General features: G+C 36.6%; 1 protein-coding gene across 1 annotated transcript in view; it reads right to left on the bottom strand.

Moving 5' to 3' along the window:
- Nucleotides 1-21,238: 21,238 nt before the first annotated feature.
- LOC752746 (glutamyl aminopeptidase) overlaps nt 21,239-26,716 on the bottom strand; it is a 34,240-nt gene continuing 28,762 nt past the window's right edge. The window contains exons 8-10 of the mRNA XM_030985556.1: nt 25,709-25,849; nt 23,232-23,313; nt 21,239-22,678 (exon numbers count right to left, since the gene is read on the bottom strand). Coding sequence (XP_030841416.1) covers nt 22,520-22,678; nt 23,232-23,313; nt 25,709-25,849 — 382 coding nt within the window. The 3' untranslated portion in view covers nt 21,239-22,519. The remainder of the gene's footprint in view (nt 22,679-23,231; nt 23,314-25,708; nt 25,850-26,716) is intronic.

Here is a 26,716-nt window from a genome sequence, read left to right as displayed (position 1 = left end):
ATGCACGTAGCTTACAGGGCTCAAGGGTGAAGTTAAGCTTGAAGAAAACATGTAACTGCTGATTAATAATACATAAGGCAATTAATCATCTAAACTCAGTTAGATTGAAATAATTCGGTCCGGACAGCATCAATCGAGACAATAAAGGAGGTGGGATGGGGGGGGGGGGTGGGTGGGATGGGGTAGGGTACATTGGTTGTATTGATCAAAATGTATAAGGATGTAATGCCATTGTTCAGGAAAATGTTTGCTTTACTTTACTGGCGAATCTCATCATTAATGCATATCTGCAATGTCGGTAGCGACAGGGCCGTCGTCAACATGTTCAATGCAGTAATTACCTAGCGAGCTAGCAGACGAAACCTCTACCAAAGACAAAAAAAATAGAGAGAGAGAGAGAGAGAGACAGAGAAAATAAAAGTACGTAGACCCTAGCTCGCTTGGTTAGTGATGCTCGTCGGTTCAAGCATGGAACAATTCAACTCTTAATCATACAAACAACAAGGTTCGCCAGCAGCCGACCTATATATTCTCGCAAACATTATTGCAATTTAATGCGATTAAACTCAATGTTCATTTTATATTGGTGATATGATAATGAATGTAATCCTAGGGCTTAGCTATCATCACTCTCAGACTCTTCAATTACGTAGTCTATAGCTGTGAGCACAACGAGAAAATAATGCTTGCATAGTTTTGTTATAACTACTTATATGTATAGCTATTTGACAATCGAACTTCTATACATTTTAAGCAAACCGGTTAACGATTTTATTAACTAGGTAGTTATATGCGAGTAGAACTAGTCTATAGCTTTGTAAGTTTGGAAGATGAAGGGTTAAAACCAAGGTCATTTTCCTTTCTTCTTTTTTTATTCTGTGTTTTTCTTAAATAACCGCTTTCCTGTGATTGCATCTTGCAAAGTGTGCCCAAACCAACAAAAACACACTGAGGGTTAGCTGTTTTGAGTCTCATGATTCTATAAGTCACTTTTAAGGGCAACATGCTAAAAAGGTTATCATAGTTTGAAGTTCAGACTACATGACCCTTCTAGCTACACTTTACTCAACTATGCATCAAGCCTGCTTAATACACTGAATGTTGCACTCATCCCTGCCAGAATCCAGCCTTAATCCTCCCATGATTTTCTCACAAAATTGATCATTTAGTCGGCTTCGGTGAGATTAGTGTGATGCTCTTATATCATATTCATATTTGATGAAAGGTTTTCTAGCGGGACAAAGCAATCCGGATCTTCGGCGATTTGGAGGGTGACTCACAAACAAATGATCAATTTCATGTCAAAATCTAGGACTCACCATCAGCCATTTGCAAGAATTATGTTCCCCACTAGAGAGTTTGTCTTTACAGGTCCTACATGACTTGTGTCGTAATTCTTTAGACTTCAGTGTTAGAGCGTAGACCTATCCAGCGAGTCGCACCAGCGTTTTGTTGACGCTCAACGCTCCCCCTCTCTCCCCTCTTTCTCTCTCTCCCTCTCTTTCTCTCTCTCTCTCTCTCTCTCTCTATATATATATCCCCCTCTCAATCATTCTCTGTTTCTTAAAAAGTTTTTTTTTTTTTTTAGTACCAATAAGTTTCCTTAAATACATTTTACAATAGTATTCAAATTCAAATTCAAAAGACTTAATTTTCATTAAATATATATATATATATATATATATATATATATATATATATATATATAAACATGTGATATAGAACAGACAGTTCAAAATATATAAATCATGAGCATTATGTTAAGTTAATTTAAACAAACTGTGATAATGAGCAGCAGGAAAAGGGAGCACCTTTAGAATGCATGTTTTAGCTTGTTGATGCAGGCATCCAAATGAACAAAATAGTTAGACAGATTTAATAACAGAATAATGAGTATATTGCGCATAGATTCATGTACCCTTTCCTCCCCACCACCTCCCCTCCCCCTTCTCTCCCATATCATATGGTAATTTACAAAATTATATTTGACTTTAAAAAAGGGATTACACTAAAACAAAGTAAATGGAATATATATATTTTTACTCTTTAAGGAGTTCAAGTAAACACATTGTGTGACAGAAGATGGAAGTGAATTCCTTACTGTGGGCCCTGTATATCTTACCGATTGTTGCATGTACTGTTTATCAATATTCCAGATGTGTAACTTGGACTATTTCGAGTATTATATTTATGAGTTTTTAAAGTCAGTTTGGAACGTAGTGGCAAGAGATGACGGTGCATTACCTTTAATACATTTGAATACAAAAACAGCATTTTTATATTTATTTAGGCTATATATATTGAGGGTGTTTAATTGTCTAAATAAGGGTTTAGAATGGGCCAAATAATGAGAGTGTGTACAATATTGTAGACAACGCCTAAAAATAAGGGTTTCAACTAATATAAGGACTTGTATTTGCCCTTACGATGTTACCATGACAAATATGAGAGAATGAGTGAATTATAAATCATAAACAATGCATTTCCTGGTGAATAATACTTCAGCTTTGACAAAAATCTTGTAGTTTTACTCATCTTTGTAGAGATCATGGCAATATCAGATTTCTATGACAGTTTTTCATCTATGAGAATACCTAAAAATTGAATATTTGTGACTTTCTCAAAATATTGTTTGATCAATATACAATGGTGGAACTTGATTTGTTACTTCTCAATTGTTACTCTGAGCTGTTCTGAAAATAATTCATTTTTTTTTTTATAAATTAAGCGATAGTTTATTCACCTTTAATCACAGAGATACATACTTCATCTGTTCATTAAACTGGTCTATCAGTGAGTATTAGTTATTATGGCTTAAAATCAAAGAAGTGTCATCTGCAAACTGTACAAATTTCAAGGAATGAGAAGAGTTGCATATGTGATTCAGATATAAAAGGAAAAAAGGGGACCTAAATTTGACCCCTGTGGAATTTCAGATTTAGTCAATAATTTGGTAGAACTGTATCAATTATATTCAGTAAATTGGTACCTTTGTGAAAAATAACTCTCAATCCAATTTAACGCAATACCTTTAATACCATAATTACCTAATATAATTCTTTTATAGCGCACTTTTTGACAAAATAAGTCACCCAAGGCCCTATAATAATGTATAATTGTACTTGATATACTATAAGTTATACTAGAAGTTATACAATACAATTCAACCACATTCATGATAAGAATTTAAGGCATAAACATGCAGAGGTGTAGAGGAGCTGTGATTTGTCACAGCGATGTCGTGAGATTTTATTACTACGAAAACAAGTCAGTTGATATCCGATATACAAATTCGACAACGAAACTACAAGTCAGAAAGAAAATGGAGACGATAGTTCACATTTTTAACCTAGATAAGTGGTACGATGAGAAGAAAAAAAACCCACTGAAAATTCGTACCTGGAAATATTGGATGATGCCATCTGCAACTCTTATTTATCATGAATTGATTTCGGCTATTAAACATCTTTGCACTATAAGTTTACAATCGCCACATGATGTAAAAACAATCATCATATCAAAAGGAAATGATAACATGATAATGAAATAAAAAGTGGATTCGCATATCCAGTTTTATTGGTCAGTGACTGCTTGCGTAATATTTACTCCCATAAATTTCTTAAGTTACATTCTTACGAACTGAAAGTTTTTAATACTTGTATGAGTACTATTTTTCTTGATTGTTTCTTAAAAAATGCGTGTTGAGGATTCATTTGGCCATTTCATGGTATTATAATTGAAGTTATTATATCAATTTCGGCTTACAAATATTATCTTTGCAGACAAATAGAGACAAGAAAATGGGCTTAATGATGTTACCTCCTATGCTATATACTTTTATCATTATCAAGCGACAATAAACTTTATGTCAATATTCACAACTCACTTGACAAATGTTGCCCATGCATTAAAGATACTATGTCCCATTTGCAGGCCCCACAAAATGAAAAGGTTAAATTCCACCAGGCATTTGAAAGATAACGCTAATTTAGAACTTCCCTCAAAATGAAAGGGCTTGAAAAAAAGTTAGTTGTCAAATCGATTTTAGGGATTGCAATCCTTTTAGTAAATAGTCTGATTTTCAGACCCTTGTACCGGATGATGTACGTTGTGTGCTGCACAAAGATTCAAGCAGTTTAGGGTTATTGTTGTAGGCAAATGCTCATGTACCCTGAGCAGCTCATTTTATCGATGTTATTACCGAAGGAAAAATGAAGTCAGTCAGTCACTCAATAGTGTCTGACAGTGAAGTCTAGAAAGTAACCGGGTTTCCTTGCATAATTTAAATACTGGGACACCTCTGACGTTTAAATTTCACAGATAGGACATTACGTGCCATATTCATAACTCCTACAAAGTTCTACAGAATTTGATGTTGGTTGCAAATGGGACATAACTCCTCAATATTAAGGAAATATTCGTCAAACCATGGGTAGATATAGCTTTTTCATATTAAGTGGTATGGATTTAAAGACTAATAAATTGCTGGAGGACAGTGACCGTCAAGGTGTCAAGGGAGTCGATTAGTTATTCATGGAATATAACACCAAGTCCTTCTATTATTCATCATGGAAATGTGATGAGATGTGTTTCTATCAACCTCTTCATCTTCTCATTCTCTCATCTCCTCAGAGAAACAAACCTGTCCCTCAATCATCCACCATCCATCATTGATGTCTTCAAAATGTGCAAATATGTTCCATAAGAACATGCAACATGTAAGCATATTGCAATTTCTACACAACAAAAGGTCTTTAGAACGGGGAACCTCGATTGCAGCAACATCGCTCAGGGTAATTGCATTAATGATTCCATCATGGCGTAATGGTATTCGATTGAATAGATTTTATTCTCTTTCGCTCTATTGAATACTTACACTGAAAGATGGAGATAAGGAGACGTATGGAATACTTCCATCGACACGATCAAAGGATGATATATTACTTGATTACCAGAGGTATTCTTGATCGATTCTAGTGGGTTTAATCAATGAATTATCTAATTACGCAAATGCACCTATATAATTATAATTATGAATTAACTCATATAGGAGAGGTATTTTATTAATAATTTTAGAAGAGATGTAACAAAAGAATTTTACAAAGGCTGTCCTGTTAAAAGGAGGTCTATTGATGGAGCAAAATATGACGTATATGATAATTTGTACGTTTGCCATGGAGACGTATTCCCCTCCCCCTCTCTCGCTCCCGTTCTTTCTTGCGCCCCCCCCCCCCCCCCTCCCAACCTCCCTATATCAATCTCTCTGTTTGCCTGCATGTATGTCTCTGTCTGTCTGCCTCTCTCTCGACTGACACACATACACACGCCCGCACATATCCCCCCCTCTCTCTCTCTCTCTCTCTCTCTCTCTCTCTTTCTCTCTACCTCCACTCTCCAATTTAAAAAAAATGACACCTACCACAAACACATTAAAGGGAAAGTTGAGTTCTGTTACAGAGGGCGCTACACAAAATAATTATTTTGTGAGATAATGAAAAACTGAGTGTCAAATTTGAAAAAACATACAATTTGAATGACAAAATCATCTTTGTTTGATCAAAATCGGTTCAGAGACGGTTGAAATATCTTTCGTGTTGGTTATATTATGTACAACCAGCCGGCCCATGTATTGTTATTATTAATTAATTAACGGTCACTGTATTCATTTGAAAGAGCCGAATTGGTATGATCGTATTGGCTAAATTTCACACATTTTAGGGTCTAAAATTACCTCCATAGCGATTTTAGGTCCTAAAGGGGCAATAGAAATGTCATAGATAAGAATAAGAGCAATAACCATGCACTTTGGAGGCATTTGCTGTCTGGAAACAAAAGTCAACTATCCCTTTAACCGAACCATCAACCATTAAGCAAAAACATCATTATCATGGACTATTTATAGTAGGAATGACGATATACATCCTTAATGAGCGCATCTGTATGTCAATGTGTATATTTTCGGACTAACTTGTTTAGTTTTACTGAACCGCAGAGCGAACTCAGATGTTTGATCCCAATAAAACATCAGGAGATTGACAAAAGAAAAGGTCATGGAAAAAATGCAACCAAAGTTGCAGTTGCTCGGTCTTTCCTTCGTGTGCACGACGGCTGGTCTACAAACCCGTTCACCTGTAAGAGCAGACGACTCTAAATACTTATTGGTGGGAAAGAATATAAAAACATGCCCTTTTGCTATCACATCTGATTCCCACGCGTCAATCGAATAAGCTCAAACTGACATTTATACACTGCCCACTGCAGATGGCATAATTACAAGACGTTGTCACAGGACCTAGGATTTCGGCTGCTTGGCGGGTTAGCTGTTTTCATGACCAAGGAAATATATCATCTGATCAATGCTGGTTTTGTTTACAAATTAATGTAGTTTCCGCGCACCAGCTAACTGGCTCAGTGTTCTGATTTACGATATGATTGGAGAGGATGAGACAGCCATCTCAAAAGTCAAACAGCCCATCTTCGTCATACTAGCCAGTGGCGTAGCTTCGTCGGGGGAGGGGTGAGGGGCAGTACTGGTGAGGGGGCAGTGTCCCTCCGAGGAAATGAATGAGAAAGGGGTAAGGGAGGGAAAGGGAAGGGAGGGGAGAGGACTGTTATGACCTACTCAAGTCAAAGGCCCTACCCATCCCCATTTAATATTTTCTCCCCTTCGCATTTCTTTCATCCAGTAAAGACTTATGCCCCAGCCCCCTCATACACTACACTATACGGGAATCTAAATACACAACATAATAATGCATGGAGTGATCGTGCAATTAACATGATATTAATGATCAAAAAAGGAAAAAAACTTTATGTTTTTCTTCAAAATGTTTAATCTATTAGAATCATTTTCCACAAACGTTTACCATTAAGTGTCAAAACATTTTATCATTGATCTTAAAAGAATGACTTCGTCTTCATTTATTATCATGCCATGATTGACATTCAGAGCATGGACATAATATTGGTGAACAGTGTCACAGCATTCGACGCGCTGTATACACGGTTTATTATGCTACTCGTCTCTTCTCTTCCCCTTTCCAGGTAAGATGGTGGTTATTACAAGACATACTCACCCAAGGACAAGCAATAGGTTACAAAGATGACTGGGCAAGTGAACTGAACTGGAAGTTGACGTAGACCAACAATTCCTCAAAAATCAAGCGGTTGTTTGTCAAATCGATGATTCAATATTGCCTACGTATAGTGTTTTTCCTCGTCGGAATTGGCATGGAAAAGAAGGAAAGTTACCCGTCTGTGGTTATGTATCGTATAAAGACAACCTGTTGAAATTTGGATCAAGTACTCATGAATAATCCAACATGTTGCGGCAACCCGTGGATTACAGAGGTAAAGGCTCCCAATCTGCCTTCTCAATAATATGAGGACACCTCGCGAGCACAGTGTACGGCCTGAAAACAGATTCATCGCTTACACCAAAGCCCGGCTGCATCCATATGAAATAGTATTTCTGGCTTTGGAATTGACCTTCACATACCACCCAGCCTGATGTTTGACGGAGACAATTTCCAAACTAGTTTACCGCCTGGTCCTGGGGTCTATTCGATCACCTGACCTTTCTCCAAGATCATGACCTCTTGCATGCCATGTCAATGGGAAACTAGTCCTACTACCCGCAGAAAATATAGGATTTTTGCTCTCTACACAAAGATGATCCTCTATAGCTGCATGTCATTGAATTGAGCTCTTTTCCTTTAATAAACGTCACGGCCTTTGTGTTTACACTGTTTTATTTACTCAGGAATCGATTGATATATACTTCCGAAAGATTTATGCATTTGATAACATTTTTTTTATAAAAGAGTCACATATATCATAATTATATGTACAAATTCACCCTCTGAATCATTAAGTCAATACTTTATAGTTTCTACAAGGTATAACAAGATATAAATATCAAACATGAAAAACGTAAATCTTCCTCTGCAACTACATTGAACTATATTATAGTTCAATGTAGTTGTAAAGGAAGACAAACCGCCTTTTCTGTAAGCAGACATTCTTTTTCAATTATTTATGATAGAGTATGATATGTCTATCGTAGCTATATATTCAATAACATTTGAGATAAATTTAAAGTGGTTTCCTTACCCGATTGCAGCACGTTGCTTTCGTCACAAATTGGTTGTCGTCACGTTAGTCGTCATCCTCCTCATTGTTCATTTTCTCCTTCTCTCTCGTGATCCCTCCACATGTGATTCAAGAGATCTTTCCGAGGGAGTTTGATGGAAGTCTTGCTTTTCAGACAACGTCGAACGACTTTTCTATTGATCGAATTCTCTTAAGAACCATGGTAGCAAGTCTTCAACACTGTTGCAGGAAATTATTTCGATATATAAAATTTGCAAATATTTCATTCTATCAGTTTGAAAGTGAATATTCTGAAAATTTGATGGGGAGGAAATAACCAGGAACAGAAAAAATATCTGACGTCGAGTCACAGATACAAAAGAAAACAAAGAAACCTAAACAATGATAAATAATTGTATCCAGAAATACCATCCTGATTTCATTTGGATTGACGCTTTTACACTGATGTTATGAGAAGAGATGTGTCGATGAAGTGATGACGTTAGTGTGCGGTGAGCGAGTGATGTGAAGTAGAATCTGAGAGGAATGGATGAAGTATTCGATTAAATACTGTATGCAGGACCACGTACTCTCCTGGAAACCATAGGCAATCAACAAACACCGGTAAACACACGTTGTGAAGCGCCACGATGTTAAGCAAACTAATCGAACCAACCTTTAAACTTTCATTGCGAGGACTACTTTCTGACGGATTTTATTCAGATTTCTATGTAAAATAATGGTGTAAAACAGATGATAATAATACAAGGAGGACCGACGGCTTAGTTGTAGAGCAGTGGTCACGTAACGGGGAGGTCCCGGGTTCGAAACCAAGTCGATGCGCTAGTGCCCTTTAGTAAGGCAGTAATCCTCATTATCAAGTCCCTCGAAGCCGTTGGTCCCCTGGTTGCTTACTTACAAGCATACTATACTTTCCTAGTAAAACAAACAAATAAACAAATATTGATTCTTCACAAAATTATATAATTGTTATACAATGGATCGAATGAAAAGCATGTTTTTGTGTTGTTGCTATTAAAACATTATTGTTAATGATAATTATGTTTTTTTTTAAATTAAATTTGATTTTATACGCATGTCTAAAGATTAAAAACAAACTGAAGTTAGTACCTGCAAAAGTATCGTAACTAATTTTGAAAGAATCACATAATTTCACATTTCTTCTTAATTGACATTTTCACTGTGTAACATAAGTATCAAATGATGCACTCTTTTATCGAGAGGTATTTAGATTCCTGTCCTATGAATCATCAAGACATGTTATCTTTTTCTGGTTTCCTTCTTTTCTTATCTACCTTCCGAAAGGATGTTGTCACTTTCACAATTACACCACTGTATATAAGCAACGTTGTCATTATACACATACTATCACCTGCTAAAAAATGGGTGGCTGAATATTCAGTTATACTAATGATTATGTTATCTTTTTAAGTTGCTATTACTGTCATGACTATGTAAAGTTATTGTCAATAGCGAGTGAAAAGAAAAGTGTGTGTGCGTGTGTCAAGTGTGCGTGGTTCCGTGGGTGCGTGACTATTTAGTGTAAAGGAAAATGTATAGATACAAACAGTACGCAGGATTTTTTCAAGGGGGGGGGGGGTAAGAGGACACTTTCTTTCTTTTTTTGGTCTCGAAATTTGAAAATTTGACATTTTGCTCTGTTGAGGGGGGGGGGGGTAAGGTCAGCTTTTTTAGGTCAGCATGGGAATATTTTTTTAATTTTTTATAATAAATATTTAAAAAAAAAAAAAAAAAAATCCAAAGGGGGGGGGGGGGGGGGTTTACACACAAAAAAATTACCAAAGGGGGGGGGGTTTAACCCCCAACCCCCCCCCCCCCCCTGTGTACGCGTCTGGATACAAACACCATTGTCAACTTTCTTTTAAACTGTGAGACATGAAATGTAAAATATAGCATTGCCGCCTTCCACTTTTTTTTTTAGAACACAAAACAGACTTAAACCCCGTATGTTCATTATCAGATGAGACAATATGTGGTGCTTTCGCGCTATGTCACTAAAATCCAATACAAATGCAATCCTGCTTTGTCACCGTTGCCCCTGACATGTGCCCTTTACCTTTCAGTACCTGCTTAGCTTCCATGCCGGCCATTGTCAAGAGTCGTGTAAAGTACATAAATGTTTGGCTTAGAGAGCAAAGATCATGTTAGAATGATTATATAGGCCAATAGTCTATGATTGATTATATTCATTATATTACAAACTAAACTTACTGTTTGCCTTCCACCATCAAACCTAGGTGAATTATGTCAACATTACTTCATCAAAATCATTGGCAACACCGTTTGTTTCATTGTTGCATAGCAACCCCACATCTTCTATCCATCACCAATAATCTAAAGTGGTCGTCTACCTTTACATCATTAACAAAAAATACTAATGATTTATAATGCTCCGGTCTTCCTTCCATATAGATCAATGTGTATTGATTATTTTAACGCGACATAAAACAGCATGTTGACTAATCATGACGACATTGCACTTTTTAATTGAGAAGCTTTTGAGGTCGAGCGTATCCTTACATTTCATTAACCAGACAAAGTCGTTCTATAGATCCGTTGCAAAGGCTAATTCCAGCGTAATTTGGCGGAGTAATGGAAAATATTCAGCAGGATGGGCTGTCTCAGCTACTACGCTGACATATTAAGAATTTATTGATCATTTACTTAAACGACGAACGCCATAAAATCCATCCAGAAAATTGAAGGATATTTTTCTGCTCTTATTGACTATGTCAGGTCGAACACCGCAGCGCCGATTGCAATTCTTCCCGCCGCTTGCTTGTCGCCTGATTTTTATGAATGAAAACAGTTTGCTACCATAGAAACGGCACGACAGGCAAATTATACATCACCAGTGTGTATTAAACGCAGATAATGAGGACAAGGTAATATGCAAAGTGTTAATAATTCAAAAGGTTGTACTACAAACTAAGTGGTGAAACTGGAGGTGATTTAAAAATTGCTTTTAATTCTTTTCGACCTCGGAAATACAATTTCTCCCATTTACTATGATACTGTTTCTCCGAAAAGTGATCATGATTGATAATCATCTGTGTGCACGTGAATGAACGTTATCATTTCTAACTATTATTATACAAATAATATATAGCAGTTAGGGCATTAGTAAGAATTACCCACACAAGGTGCCTTTGGAACAGTCTAACTCGCCCAAGGCAACAGCCGATGGAGTTTGGACCGTTTCGAATGTACCAAGTGTGGGTAATTTTTTACTAATGCCCGAACAAAAGGATGTGTATTTATTTGTTTTTATAAAATGATGTTTTGTTACGTGATTTTACAAATGACCGGTCATTAGCATTTGATAATGACCGGTCATTATCAAAATTACGTGTTAGGTAAAATAAATGCCTGGTCACGTGTACGCTCTCAACCAATCATTTGATTAGGATCCGCTTCATCATCTTATAAGAGTTATTAATCGTTTTACTCTTTTGCCTTGGTTTTTATTTGTTTTACCTACATGAATGCTTAGAAAGCATGTGTATGCTTTTAAGTAAGCAGCCGTTATTAAATCTTTACAATTATGGCACACAAATAATCATCTTGTGCCACATTATCTTTATCATGAGGTGAATAAACCAAAGTCTTCAAGATTATTCAACAGTTTTCTCAAATACCACATTAATCTATACCGTATTAAAAGCGTAATGAAGCTAATCAAGACCGGGATTGGGTAATTTTGAAAATCAATCATGTTGCACAAAGCTTTTCCTCCATTGTTGACTATCATTTTGTGCAAAAATGCACGTGTGGCAAACAAGCAACCACGCAGTATAGCAAAGAAAGCAATTGAAGTGTTAATACTAAATGAATGATGGCAATGAGTTCGAAAACTCAACTTTGTTTAATTTGTATTTTCTTGCGGCTCTCTTATTAATAGTTTGTAGAGAATAGAGTCAATTCATAATACCAAATTGATTGGCTAGACAAACTATCAGATGATTTCACATTACAGGTTTTATAGGATTCCCCTTTTGATTGTTGTGGCATGGAGGTATTGAATTTAAATAATTAAAAAGAAAAAAAAGGGAAAACAGGCAGAATTTAATTTGAAACCCAAAATCATGGTAGCCGACGATGTGTTTTCTTGATTTCAAGGACCCTAAGAGTTAGATTATGTATCAAATCATCGAGCTTGTTAACTCTTTAATAGAGAGGGAGAGAGAGAGAGATAAAGAAAAAAAAAGACACAGGAGAGAAAATAATATTTTTTTTATTCTCGATCAATCAAACAGTTTGTTACACAATAGACCTATAATCAAGAAAAGCTATCCCATTTTAAATATCGATTTAAGATTAGGACATAATTTATGGGAGATTTTGATGCAACTCTAGAATTGGCCTACTTTTTAAGAATTCAGAGGTCTTTCTTTTAGACGGAGAAAAAGCAGTATACATGCCTTTGTACGTTCTTTTATGTTTTTAACTATGTTCATGAGTCGCTTTTCTGGGTCTTCAAATATGCCTACCGTCATAATGTATTCATATATTAAACTATGTATGCTTGTGTCAGGAAAGAGCAGACAAAAAAGAATTCATTCGGAAAAAATACCATAATTATGATTAGGATTTGGGAATGCAGATATGCATGGTTACATAACTAATATACAGACAGACCTGTACATAATAGTAGAGGAAGGAGAAGGACGATGGTAAAAGAGAAAGTTGAAGAGAGATAAAAGACATGGTTCCCACTCGTTAAAACAATAGTGGCAATTAGTGGTAGAATGGTCTTGATGGATAGCGTGCTATATACGATGGAGCAAAACACGATATCTTTTTTACCGCCACGCCTCGCCGCGCATCACGTGATACGCCAACTAGATTGCCAATTGACCAATCAGAAGCGGCGGAGCTGCATCAGCGCTCACAGAGGCGCTCTATCAGCTTATTACAAGAATCTAATCTAGTTAATTCTCTTCTCCGCATTTCCCTTACATGCTCAGAATATTGTCTCTTAAGATAGTTAAGTGGCTTGTTCAGCGAGTCGAGGCACGATTGAAGCAAGCTATCCTTGCTATTGCATGACTCCATCAATTTCGGCTAGATAGCCCTCAACCGCTCGTGTTACTGGTTTGATGCAATCATGCTTTCATAATACGGCAATGCATTATCTTTTCAGGATTGTGTAATGGCTTTACTTGAAAAACAACAGCATATACAGCTAAAGATGAAATGTCGGTGAAGTAATATGTTGCAGTGGGATCAGGGTCCGTGACTATATTCTAAAAAATGCTCTTGTACAAGGTCTCTATATCAATGAGTTATAGAAATGATCCAACGGATAGTTTCCATGATAGCTTCCTATTTTCCTAATTCTAAAACTGTTGGTTTTGATCGTTGCTCTATTTCTATCATCCTTAATAACGAACATAATCTGCGTTCCATTTTGAATAATCAAAATGATAATTAAATTAGCTCATCCCGTAAGCCGAGTCTAACATTCGAAGTGAACAGTTACCATGCGAACCCTAATGTGGGCACAAGAACTTAATGTTCAAAATGTAATTTGATAATGACGAAGAAGACAGATCAAGCTAACGTTGCAAAGTGATTTCAAAGCTACCGTCTCCATCATTTTCGCCTACCAATCTGGTTTGGGCATGACTGTGAAGTGTTTTGTGGCATGTACGCCTCATACTTCTTCCTAACCCAACAGTCAAATGTAATTCTTCTTGGTTACTCTAGATATACCCCACACACATCGTGGTGCTGTGACCTCATGGTATACTCATTAAACACCCATGAGATTGTCAAACAACTGATATGCACAGACAATTGTTTCTATCTCCGTCAGCCTCACTCTCTGTCATTTTAAACCATAACCACACTTGACCTTCTAGATTGAAAGCATCATTACCTTGTGTTGAAGAAGCCAGTAGTCTCAAATAATATAGTATTCCGGTTTGATTGATTACTTTATATTTTTTGTTCTGTGTGTATTTTGAAGGTACTATGTCCCATTATTTTGCAGGCCAAAAAAATGAAAAGGTTAAATTCCAACAGCATTTGAAAGACAATACTAATTTAGAACTTCCCTAAAAAAAGGGGGGGGGGGAGGGGCCTTGAAAATGTCTTTCAGTGGGAAATTAACGACTATTAGTTGTCGTATCGACTTAGGAGCTATAGAGCCAGTAAATAATAGTCTGATTTTTCAGACCATTGTACCGAATGGTTGTACGTTTATGCTGCACAAAGATTCAATCAGTTTAATTTTGGCCATTACAAGAAGCGGGTTATTGGTGTAGACAAATGCTAATGTCCCCTTTACAGCTCATTTTATGTATGTTAGTACCAAAGATGAAAAAAGCCAGTCAGTCACTCAATAGTGTCTGACAGTGAAGTCTAGCAAGTAAACGGGTTTCCTTGCATAATCTATATTAGGACACTGCTCAAGTTTAAATTTCACAGATTGGACATAAATTACATAACATATTTATAATTCCTGCAAAGTTCTACAGAATTTGATGTTGGCTGCAAAAGGGACATAGTATCTTTAAAAGGGGAAATAAATTGAATTGTAAAAGATTATGAGTTATTAGGTAGATATTGAAAGATTAAATACAAAAATATCTCAGAGGTGGATTCAGGATTCGTTTTCCCCGGAGAGGGTAGGGGGGGGGGGACACGTATTTCTCCCATGCATGTCTTTCCCCTGTCTTTGTTGTATTACATTCATAACATGCTCGTGTAAATATAAAATTGATTCCATACACGCTATAACCCAATAATAATACTGAACAATAACTAATATTTGATGTACTTGTGGTCTGATTCTGGTGTAATTTAGTTGATGTTTAATGAATACATTGGCTACTTTCCAGGTGTATAGGCTTATTTGCATAGACAATTCATGAATGGTTTGTCTGTTAAAATACTTGCTGATTAATACTTTCCCCTTAATATCTAAAATGTCAATCAAATCTACTGCGGAATTTTTTATCCAATGAGCCATGAATCAATAAACCTATTTTTTTTCTTCCGTGTAACAAAATAATTACCGCAAAATCTTGCATTTGCAGTTCAGGCACTCTGATGTGTTATTGTGTCAATATATGGATTTTCATTCATAGATATTAAAGCCATTCATTTATGACTTAAATAGCCAATTCAATTAATCCTGGTTGCTAATACCACGGTCATATTAACTAGCAGAGCACCAAAACACTGACTGAAATAAGCTTCTCATAGACATTCCATAGCATCTCTATACAAGTCATATGTTTACCTGTTTCTATGACAACTCACGTCATCTACACATTTGGGATTAATACACCTTCCCTTGTTTTGTTATCGTATATGGTGTTCGGCCTACCTGACATGGCGGTTACCTTAACACACGTTACCTCGGTAACAAATTATTATTGCGAAAAAGAATATTGTGAAATGGACAGAAGTAGGTGAATTATGCGCATTTTTAAGGGATTTGATACGGCTTATCTAGCCTGGGATCTAACACTTCGAAAGATCGCATCGATGATTGTAACAATGCTGACAAGCGAACTGACATTCTAGAAAAGAAAAATGGAATGATAACCAAACAAAAACAACAACAACAATGGTGATGATAATAGTGCTAATAATAATGATAATAATTCTAATAAAGATCATAATAATGATCGAAATAATAGTGCTACTACTACTACTACTACTACTACTACTTCTACTACTACTACTACTACTAATAATAATAATAACAATGATAATAATGATATTGATTATTAATAGCAATAATAATACTAATAATATTGGAAAAGGAGGGACTAGAAGAAGAATAAGAAGAACTCGAACAAGGACAAGAAGGAAAATAATGAATAATCTATAAATTGTGTCATAATTAATAACAAATGTAAATCACATTTTCATGCAGGATAAAGGTTTTTTAGTAATAACACTAATCGTATACTTCCGCCTGGACTCTGGTTTACATTGTTGTGTACTCTTTCAGGGAATCTATATCATTACATGATTATTCACATATCAAACGGAATACAATGATGTCCAAAACAATGTGGTCATGGAAACTTATAAATAAACAAACAGCTTTCTCGTTAGCTAGTTGATCAAGGTCAGAATCCTAGCTGAGCGATTCATCATCAATGATAATTAAAAATCAACAAACATCGCAGCCATGAGAACACGATGATGACGGACGAATTAATAGAATGATGAAATACGATAACGGACTTATTGAAACAGTGATCAAACACTTTCTCCATAATAAGCAATATTATCTCTGTTGCATTGCATGTCTCTGACTTGGATGTGAACTAAAAGACGCCATTCATCAAACCGACAAAATTAATTATATAAATCAAAGTGTAAAATAGCAGGTTCCGGGAACGTAGGTAATGTTCAATAAACGACGATTATAAGCAGAAGGTTTTAAGCGCCACACGGGGAAAAACAGAGAGATGTTACAAAAGTATACATACGTCTTCAGTGTATGAATTATGAAAATAAAAATGAATGGATAGATTAATTCATGTCTATGGTATATGTGTGGAGGTGTCGGTTCATTCACTTGACTCTCAATCCAACTAAGGGTTGAGGGTCCTTTGGCAAGATATTAATCTATACGCTTGCTACACTCCATCCATGCATGTGCATGTAATGGGTACCTGGAAATCGTTAGGGTTAGAGTAAAGCAGGGCCCTCGGACGGAACAGCCTTGAAGCTGACGGGGCTTCCGTGGGTAAACAAAATAATGTTTATTATCATTATTCATATTCAACGAAAAGTAGTCAATACAGACTCATAAACGCCTGAAAATACACAATTTTTTTCAAAGCTCAATAATTTAAGACGCTGATAGATATGATCAATGGAGGGAAGGATGTGGAAATGAAGAAACTAAAGAAGAGGCTTTGTCAGTAGAAAATAAAAAAAAAACGGGAGAGGCAGGTAATCTATTTCTGAATTGTGAGCGGAAATGTCTTGACTCACAAATGGCCATAGATCATAACAAGACATTTTTATTTGTTCATTGTAGAGAACATCACATTTTTAACAAATATAAATCAAATTTAATTGAAATTCATCTTTCCCCATTACTTTCATTGGTGATAATTTTAATTTCAGTTCTCTCCATGCACATATCACAAAACAGAGGAAGTAATTATTTTCTTTCCAATTATTTCCAAACCGTTATACCTAGAATTTTTAGGAAAAACACGATTGCAAAAGATTTTTTGAAAAATCAATCTGGACAAATTTTGATAGCTTATTAGCTTAAAGAAATCTCAGATTCCGTCAACAAAAATGGATAACCAAGGAGCCGTCCTGACCAACAAAATATGATTCGTTTGGATTCTCAGAGGGCGGTATAGCGTATCTTTGGAAGACACTCATTGATTACTGAACGATAACAAGGAAATCTCTCTCAATCTCTCTTTTGCTCTCTCGTCCTCTCTCTCTCTTACTCTCTCTCTCTCACTCTCTCTCTCTCACTCTCTCTCTCTCCCTTTCTTTCTTCCCTTGTTTGCACAGTCATCACCACCAGTCCACCACCAACATCACCACCATCCAGGGGCGGCGACAGGTTATTTTGTTAGGGGGCGAACGGGCGCGCCACGCAGGGGGTGTCTGAGAGGGGATATGCCCCCTCGGAAGATGAAGAATTGTTTGAAATTGATGCTTAAATGGCTCGCTTTGGTGCATACTTTTTGCCAAATTAAAAAAAAACAAAAAACAGTCTTTAGTTCAACTAACATGAACAATAACGCAGAGGTGTGTCTGAGGGGGATGTACCCCACTCAGAAGTTGAAGACTTTTTTTAAATTGATGGATAAATGACTCGATTTGGTGCATACTTTTGCGAGATTAAAAAGAAAACAGTCTTAAGTTCAACTAACAAGGAACAAGAACGCAGGGGGGGGGGGGGTCACCATATTTCCTCAGAAGGGTTGTTATAGATGAATTTGTCGTTTCCATTGAACAATCAGCCATAAGGTTTAGGAGATACAAGGGATTAATTTTTTTTTTTCAGTTGGTGAAAGGTTTTTCCTCGTAAACCAATGTTTGAACTTCCGGTAATGTGAATGTAATAATGACGCGTCTATTAATACAATCTGATTTGGCTTGCTTTTTCTCTTTTTCTTTATTTTCTCTATCTTTATTTTTTTTTCCTTTCCCCCCGCCCTCCCTTACGTCATAATTTACATTTTATAGTTCTCTTTCTCCTGGCCTTCCTCCTTCTTGTCCCCTTCCTTTTCTTTTTTTCTCCTTTCCTTTTCCTTCTCCTTTTCCTCTTTCTCCTTCCCTTCCTCTTCCCTTTTTTCAAAATGATAGGGGCGGCCGCACCCCGTGTCCCCCTGCCACCATCACCATCAGCAGCAGTATATCACCATAATGTTTTGTATTCATCGCTTTTAATCAAATAAGAGCAAATGATTTTAAAACTATGAATACATTTGTAAATTTAGAAATAGCATAGCTACCCAACAGTCGTCCGAAGATCAGGTATCGGTTATGTATCGGTAATTCAAATTGTAATCAATATGATCAATATTACATGTTACGATAGTTTTTGACTTCAGCATGCTTTAAACAAATTTTAAAATGAGGTTCTAAATTATGAAAATCACTCATGTTATTAAAAACATACATATTCGTATTGACTAGTTCCCAGAGCGATATTTTAAAATCAAACCAAAATGCCATCCGAAACCTCATAGACTCGTGAGATAGAGGGAGGAAAAATAATGGAAAAAATGGAAAGAGTAGCTCTACTCCCCGTCTCCCTTAGCAATTTTCCAAATTAAATCGGGTAGATCAGAAAGAAAAAGACTAATGCATAATTAGAATTCAGGTTATATATCTTCGCGACCAAAGTTCCCCCTGCATTGTTTATAACAAAAGAAAAGTAATGTACTCCAAACACAACTGATCTTTTTTTAAAAAACATCCATACGTTTTACATTTCTGTTTTCGCCTATTACTATTACACTTTTCCCCATCCCAGTCAGCATCCCTTTCAAATCGGTTTCCTTTTCCAGTCTCCTTTTCAACTCCCATTTTCACCTCTCTCTCTTTCTTTCTCCGTCTCTCTCTTCATTATCTCCTTTCTACATTTCCCATGATGTCCATGGCTCTTACTTTTTGCTGTTAAAAACTTTCAATTTTCCGTCTCCCTCTCCCTCGAGTCCCCTTTCGCTTCCCGCGGCCTCGTCTCACTATCATAATTTCCTCAAACTCTGACTCCTAGCTTCTTCTACTTGCCTCACTCATTGCCAATAAAGAACTGTGATAAGTCCCTAAGGGGGTATCTCACTGACCGGCGAACGTAGCAAATTTGGAGTTTCGCCAGGATTCGCAAAAGGTTGCAAAAGGCTCGTAAAGGTTGCAAGAAAGTTCGTAAAGGTTGCAAGAAAGTTCGCAAACAGTTTTCATTGTCGCAAACAGTTTTACTTGTTCTTTGCGAATTTATTTTTCCACAAACAGTTGCAAGCATTTGCAAACGGTTGTAGGACGATGTCTCTGAAGTTCTTTTTTGATTCGCCAATACTAGCTACCACGTTACCATATGGGTCTATATCAAATCGACTCATTAAGTAGTCAGCAAAAGGTCCCAAACATTCACAAATAGTGGCAAAGGATTGGAAAATAGTTGCTAATCTTCGCAAAAACTGTCGCTAACATTTGCTTACAGTCGCTGCCTTTCGCAAACATTCACTCAAAATGTTGCCAATTGTCGCTAAATGTCGCAGAGGCGAACCCTGATTTTTTCGACAACATTCGTCAGAAAAGATGGCGAATCCAAATTCGCAACGTTCCAGGGGTGATAGTGTCAGTGAGCACTAAAGAAAAAATAGGTTTTTTGTTTTCCCCTCGACCACGCCCCCCTTGAGTAAAAAAAAAAGAAGAAGAGGATTCGCGGGGAAAAAATGGCATCTAACAACATTCCCCCCTTTCGAATAAGAAAAATGGGACAAAATTGGGGAAAAATAGGGAAGAATAGAGATAATCAGAGGGAAATCGGGAAAATCAGGATACAATAGGGAAGAAAAAAAATGGTTTAAAAAAAAAAAAAAAAAAAAAAATGGATTTTTAATTTTTTTTTTTTAATCGGGAAGAAAATGAAAAAAATCGGGAAACAAATCGGAAAAAAAAATCGGAAAAAAAATCGGAAAACCGATTTAAATCGGGTTTTTATCAGGCCTGCGTTTGTAAGCAAACACCGCTCAGTGAGATACCCCCTATATGAGAAACCTTGGTTCAGCACTGTTGTATAACATTACCTATAAATTGTACTTATGTAATCATTCCCCCTAGTAAACAAGATGCGAAATCAGTTTGGGCATACCCTAGCCATTAGTATGCGCTCAAGCAAAAATTGATTTTTATTTCTACCAAGAACATTTTAACCGTACTCGATATAAGAGTGAAAAAGGGATACCATTGTCATTACCTGGGCCCCCATCTTATAACCAGTTGCGATTAATTTGCAACTATGTACATAAGAGATAGGAGACTGTAAACTTGTCATTGATTGGAGAACTTGCGATTGATTCGGATCAATCGCAACTCTTCATGACATGGGCCCCTGGTTTTCAACTTAGACTAATTAATACACAATCAGGTAACATATCAACAACAAAACAGAAACAAACAAAAAATGATTGAACATCATCAAATTCGTTTTCTTTTAAGTTTTAACTTCTACAAGTATTTCAATAAAACATACGACCACACATAAATGGAATGGAACGATATATTTGATTTCTTTGAAGTTTTGAACTAATGTAAAATAGCTTTGATTTCTAGGCAATTACAAACACATTTGGTAAATGTTGGAAACAGGTAATTTCTGCTCTTTTAACAATAGTTATTGAAATAATTTTTCTCAGAACTAGAATTGTACAAGAGCCATAAACTATCTCTACCTCTAAAAAAAAACACCCACAAAAAACAATAACAAACACATAGGCCCGAATTCACAAAGGAGGTTTGTCGACAAACCTCCTTTTGTTCTTTACAAACCAGGTTTGTAAAAAACGCGTAAAAACGCGTCATATGACGTACGAAAACCAAGGTTTGTCGACAAACCTCCTTTGTGAATTCGGGCCACAAAGTATGAGAGAGAGGGGGGGGGGGGAGAGTATTTATGAAGGGTTAATAACTGAAGACAAACTTCCACTTTTTCTATTTCTTCCTCAGTCTGTAAATTTCTGCAGGGAAAACAAAATCTAACACCACCAAATTTGTATCTATTGTTAGTAAAGATTCAAAATAATATTGTTGGCATATACAACATTTCAAACAAGGGTGCCATACATAGAAAGGAATGCATGGGAGCAAGCCAATATAGACCCATCAAATTTTATTATGAAAGAAGGGTTCAATACAATATTTGAGTCATATATGGGAATATATATCTATGGGTAATATAACACTTGAGTAATCTAATAACTGTAAACAGCAGATAAATAAAATCTCTGAATTGGCCAAGGTCGTTACAAACTTATAGCACACTGTACAGTGATACAGAAAGCGACGGTGCATTGAGAAATAAGAAAAAAGAGGGTGCATTTATGGCATACAGTCTCTCAATAATGCAGAAAGAGTCCAAGAGCTCAAGGATTCGTTGTGCATTGATTATGAGCCATCCGAGTGTAATCAACGGTGTGCTTTCATACAAATATGAATGATAAAATGTTATCCATAGTTAAGCCAATGATTGCATCAACTGTGTGTGAATTCTGGTATACAATGGATTTTGTGCTTTACACACGATTCCTGTTCATACTAAAAAGCCTGGCTTTCAAAACAGGATTTACAAAGAATTTCAGAGGTGGGGCAAACATGGAAACAAATAATATTGCACTGCACACCATCCAGCTTCAACCTATGACTGCTTGTTTCAGTTTTATACCAAACTATAAACTTTGATTTCAATGTGGAGGTGTAGATGAAGAAAAAAAAAGTCTCCCAAACTGTATACATGTACACTCTGATTTCAACATGGAGCTGTACATGAAGAAAAACTTGCTCTCATGTGAGACATAATAACAAATAAGCACATTGTACTTCTCTTCATCTCTTGAGCAACCAGTATTATGGACTCTAAAGAGGGAGGGACACTATTATTTCATATAATACATGAAGACACCAAGAAAATGTGAGGTGGAGATTTGAATAGTCTTGTGAGCAGGTTTGAAGGGGTAACATTTCCAGTATAGGACAAAGGGAACTGTGCAGCCGTTAAGCCGTTAATCATCATCAGACGGAATGAAATAAATATTATATACCTCATACATAGATTGTCATTCACTGATTGGTCAAAACTCAATATTTGTATACTCCCCCCAAAAAAAATAATAAAAAGAAAAGAATTAAACCTTCCTTGTACACTCTCCACTTCTCACTACGAAGGTGGAGGAGGTTTAATGGCTTCTTTGAACCATTCTGTGACCTGATCCGCATACTTTTCTCTCCATGCGATTCTCATCCTGATGTCTTCCATGGTCTGCTTCAGGGTACGCTCTGCTGTTCCAGCGGTGTGCTCCGAAAAGAAGGGCTCCACCTGTAGACAGAAACATACATCGTATATTGTGAAGTGTCAAATCTTTGGGCCGGGAATGTCTACTAAATGTCAGAAAGGTAGAGCTAAATAAATGCAGTTTATGCGTGTAAAGTAAATGCTTGGTATACTTGGTAGATTAGTCCTCTTTTCCTAAGGGAAGGGCTCTCAATTGACTCTTAAAAGTCGCCACTGTAGGTGCAGACACTACTTTTTCTGGTAGGTTGTTCCAAGGTTGGACCACTCTGTTAGTATAAAAGTGGCCAGCCAGTTGAGTTCTGGAACGTCTTTGGAACTCAACTGGCTGGCCACTTTTATACTAACAGAGTGGTCCTTCTCTCTATTCACAAACAAAATGTGACCAAGCAAGAGTAAAAAAAAGAATGATAATCTTCTAATTTAGAATAGGTTATGAACAAAACAATATTCCCCGCCTGTATCTATTCTAACAACTACATAACAATAACTTTTTCTTCCAACATTCAATTTGCCGCAAATCATAACTGGAAAAAAACAAGAACATGCCTACTAATAAGAGAATACATTTAAATCTTACATATTTATATTCGAATTTTTTAGATATCCACCATGTAGTCCCGGTAATTAGACTTGACATCACAAATGGCTGCAAACCAATCCTATAATGACATGAAAGGAGAAAGTCATTGTACCTCACTCACTAAGGATGCTTCAAAAGATCAATACATCATATCATCATGTAACAAGGAATCTCCCGCAGAATGTTACTATAGCACAAACATCAAAATATCTTACTTTCAATGTAAACTAATATTATACAAATACCGCACGTCCCAGAGTGCAATAGCGGTGAATGCAGTACACGAGAGGTTTCTTTAGATTGGTGCCGCTCTGTGAACGAGCCGCTTGCGGCGAGTTTACGGTGCGCACCATCTGAAGAAACCGAGCGTACACTGAAACAGGCCTAAATCCGAGGCAAAAGTAAAATAAAAATTTGCTTTTTAATAATACCCCGCTCTAGCTAGCTAGCTAGAGCTAAGCTACGCGTACGTTGCGCTGGGGATCATGGTGGAGCGTGCAATATTAGCTACGCGTAGCCTGCAATAATTGCAATGCACTCGAGGGAGCGCGTACTACACGTACGCGCGCGCACTGGATCGCCATGGTCACGTGTATTATTACTTTTTTTGCGCTTTTTCTGCACTCATTTCTGCAAAATCGTGCTTGCATCAAATTTTTTTCAATGTCATGTGACGCGTATTGACCAATCACGATGCTTAAAATACTAGAGCCATTTTATAATCATTATTACCCGTATCAGACATCTGAGCAGTGGTTTTACAAAATCATATTACACTTGTTGTAATCCTAAAAGAGAAAATCAGTAAATATTAGACCATATAACCCTCTCATGAAAAGCCTATGGACTTTACGAGTTAAAAAAGCAGGAAATAAAGTCTCTTATAAAATGGCTCTAGTATTTTAAGCATCGTGATTGGTCAATACGCGTCACATGACATTGAAAAAATTTGATGCAAGCACGATTTTGCAGAAATGAGTGCAGAAAAAGCGCAGTAAAAAGTTATATTGCACGGTGCGTACGCGTGACCATGGAGATCATAGTGCGCGCGCGTACGTGTAGTACGCGCTCCCTCGGGTGCATTGCAATTATTGTAGGCTACGCGTAGCTAATATTGTACGCTCCACCATGATCCCCAGCGCAACGTACGCGTAGCTTAGCTCTAGCTAACTAGCTAGATCAGAGCGGCCAGGGCCAGCGGGGTATTAATTAAAAAGCAAATTTTTATTTTACTTTTGCCTTGCATGGATTTAGGCCTGTTTTGACTTTTGGATTTTATAATGAAGCCAGGAATTTCAGCTGTCTGATGTAGGCTCGTCTCTAGACCCACTGTATGGATTTTATTTTTAATCAAGGCAATGAATCCCATTGACTTTTTGGTAAGCCTGCAAGGTCTTAGTCTAGAAGTAGAACCAACATAACTCTAGATCTAGATCTAGATCGAACTCTCGTAGACTCTAACTTATTAGATCTAAAGTTTCGTTTGTTGCTATTTGTGTCGCTATTTTATAAAACAAATAACGCACTTGACCCTGTTGTGCAAAACGTAAATGCAGTAAATGCTCGGTTTCTTCAGATGGTTCGCACTGTCAACTCGCCGCAAGCGGCTCGTTGCACAGAGCGGCACCAATCTAAAGAAACCTCGCGCGTACTGCATTCACCGCTATTGCACTCTGGGCCGTGCGTTATTTGTATAATATTCACCGCGCCGTATTTTGTTATTTTCATCGCGCATCTATTATTCGTACGAGAATCTGCGCACTTTGCGCGCACTCTATTGTGACGTAATAATCTCACCAGTGATGCACAGTGCTGGTTTGACAAAGTTTGTTCAGTTCTATGAGAATGTCATGGTTGATTTATGTATCTGCTCTAGATGTCTGATTTGGATAACAATAACAATATTGACTGGCTAAACTTTCGGGAGATACCACATATATTGCCCTCATAAGTCTAGTTTGGGAAATATATGTTGCTTCTTCCTCAAGGCCAGTCCATATTAAATAATTATTCCATGACTCTAGATAATGTATTGGGTAGACACAAAAATGAAATAAATATAACAGTAATGCTAAATATACAAACAATTAAAAAAGGAAGGTTAAACAAAATATTCTCAAACTTTCAAAGAAAAATAATTTATTCTGCATGTTTGCAACTAAACATAATTTAATGTGGTATAAAAAAAAACAATGATAAATTATAGAAGGTTAACTAATTCATTTTATATTTACTTTTCCCATTTTGTGACCATAATCATCTGTACTTTAAACAAATTTCTCTTGTAATGCATGCTGACAAAACAATTCTCTTCCCTCTTTCTTTTTCTAGGATTCATACTGCCAGAGTTCATGATCATTCACGTAAATGCATTGCACCACTTTGAAACTGAATACAGACTCATGAAGCAAGAAATGAGTGGATAAGTAAACATTACACCCCGACCAAGGATCACACACACTACAATGACTTACGATTTCTGAATCTTGTCCCAGTTGTCGATGACATAGCGAAGAGCTAAGTAGGAGCCAGCTCGTTGGTAGGCCACCAATGTGATTACGGACACATAATCCTGCTGAAGAATCTTACTACCGTCCAATGCAAACTCAAGGTACCTGGATAAGATCAATAGATGAAAAAATAAAAAATAATTTCTATTACATGTACATACATATCAGCAGAATCCTAAAGAAGGATTCTACTTCTGTATGGTTCTAACTGAAGCCACCTAATGAAGAATATTACTCAATTTCTAAAATTTTAAAATTATAAGAAACATACCGTATTTGCCGGAGTAAAGGCCGCAGTATTTTTGGAAGAGAAAATATCAAAAAGTCAGGGTGCGGCCTTTACGGCGAAAGAGTAAAAAAAAAAAAAAAAAAAATCAAGTAAAAAAACAGCACGAATTTGCACACATGGGACTACGAACGGTACAATAACTATACCACTATGGTACAGGACATTTCCACACATCTTACCGACAATTTATCTTGCATTGACAAGAATACGAAAATAAATTGCTAAACCAACAGTTGCCGATAGATCTTGATCTCAGTTCGTGCCAATGCATTGCAAAAGTAAAGGAAGGGACCATTTAACGGAGCTGCCGCGAAGCATCCATCCAAAGTCGCCATTTTGTTTTCCATTCATGCAGTTTCGCATTACACTGTACATTGTGGTAGGGGTATATATCGGACACCAAATCTGCCCGCGATCACTTTTTTAACTAAACTTCCGGTAAATTATAAGAATATTGATGAATTTGGTATCAGTTTGTAAAAAAAAAATAGTGTTTTACGAGAAAATTACGATTATTTTGTTTTGTCCGTTTTTTGGTTTTTTTTTTCCCTCTTTGAAATGTTAAAGTTGGGGTGCGGCCTATGCGGCGCTGCAGTCTTTTCTCTTTTTGTAACTTGCCAAAAACTGACAATCTAGTCTTTGAAATGATTGATGATTTCTTAATTCATCACAGCAACGACTCA

Source organism: Strongylocentrotus purpuratus, unplaced genomic scaffold (assembly GCF_000002235.5).
Source record: "Strongylocentrotus purpuratus isolate Spur 01 unplaced genomic scaffold, Spur_5.0 spur5_contig_836, whole genome shotgun sequence".
Lineage (NCBI taxonomy): Eukaryota > Metazoa > Echinodermata > Echinoidea > Camarodonta > Strongylocentrotidae > Strongylocentrotus > Strongylocentrotus purpuratus.
This window is presented reverse-complemented; position numbering and strand designations above follow the sequence as displayed.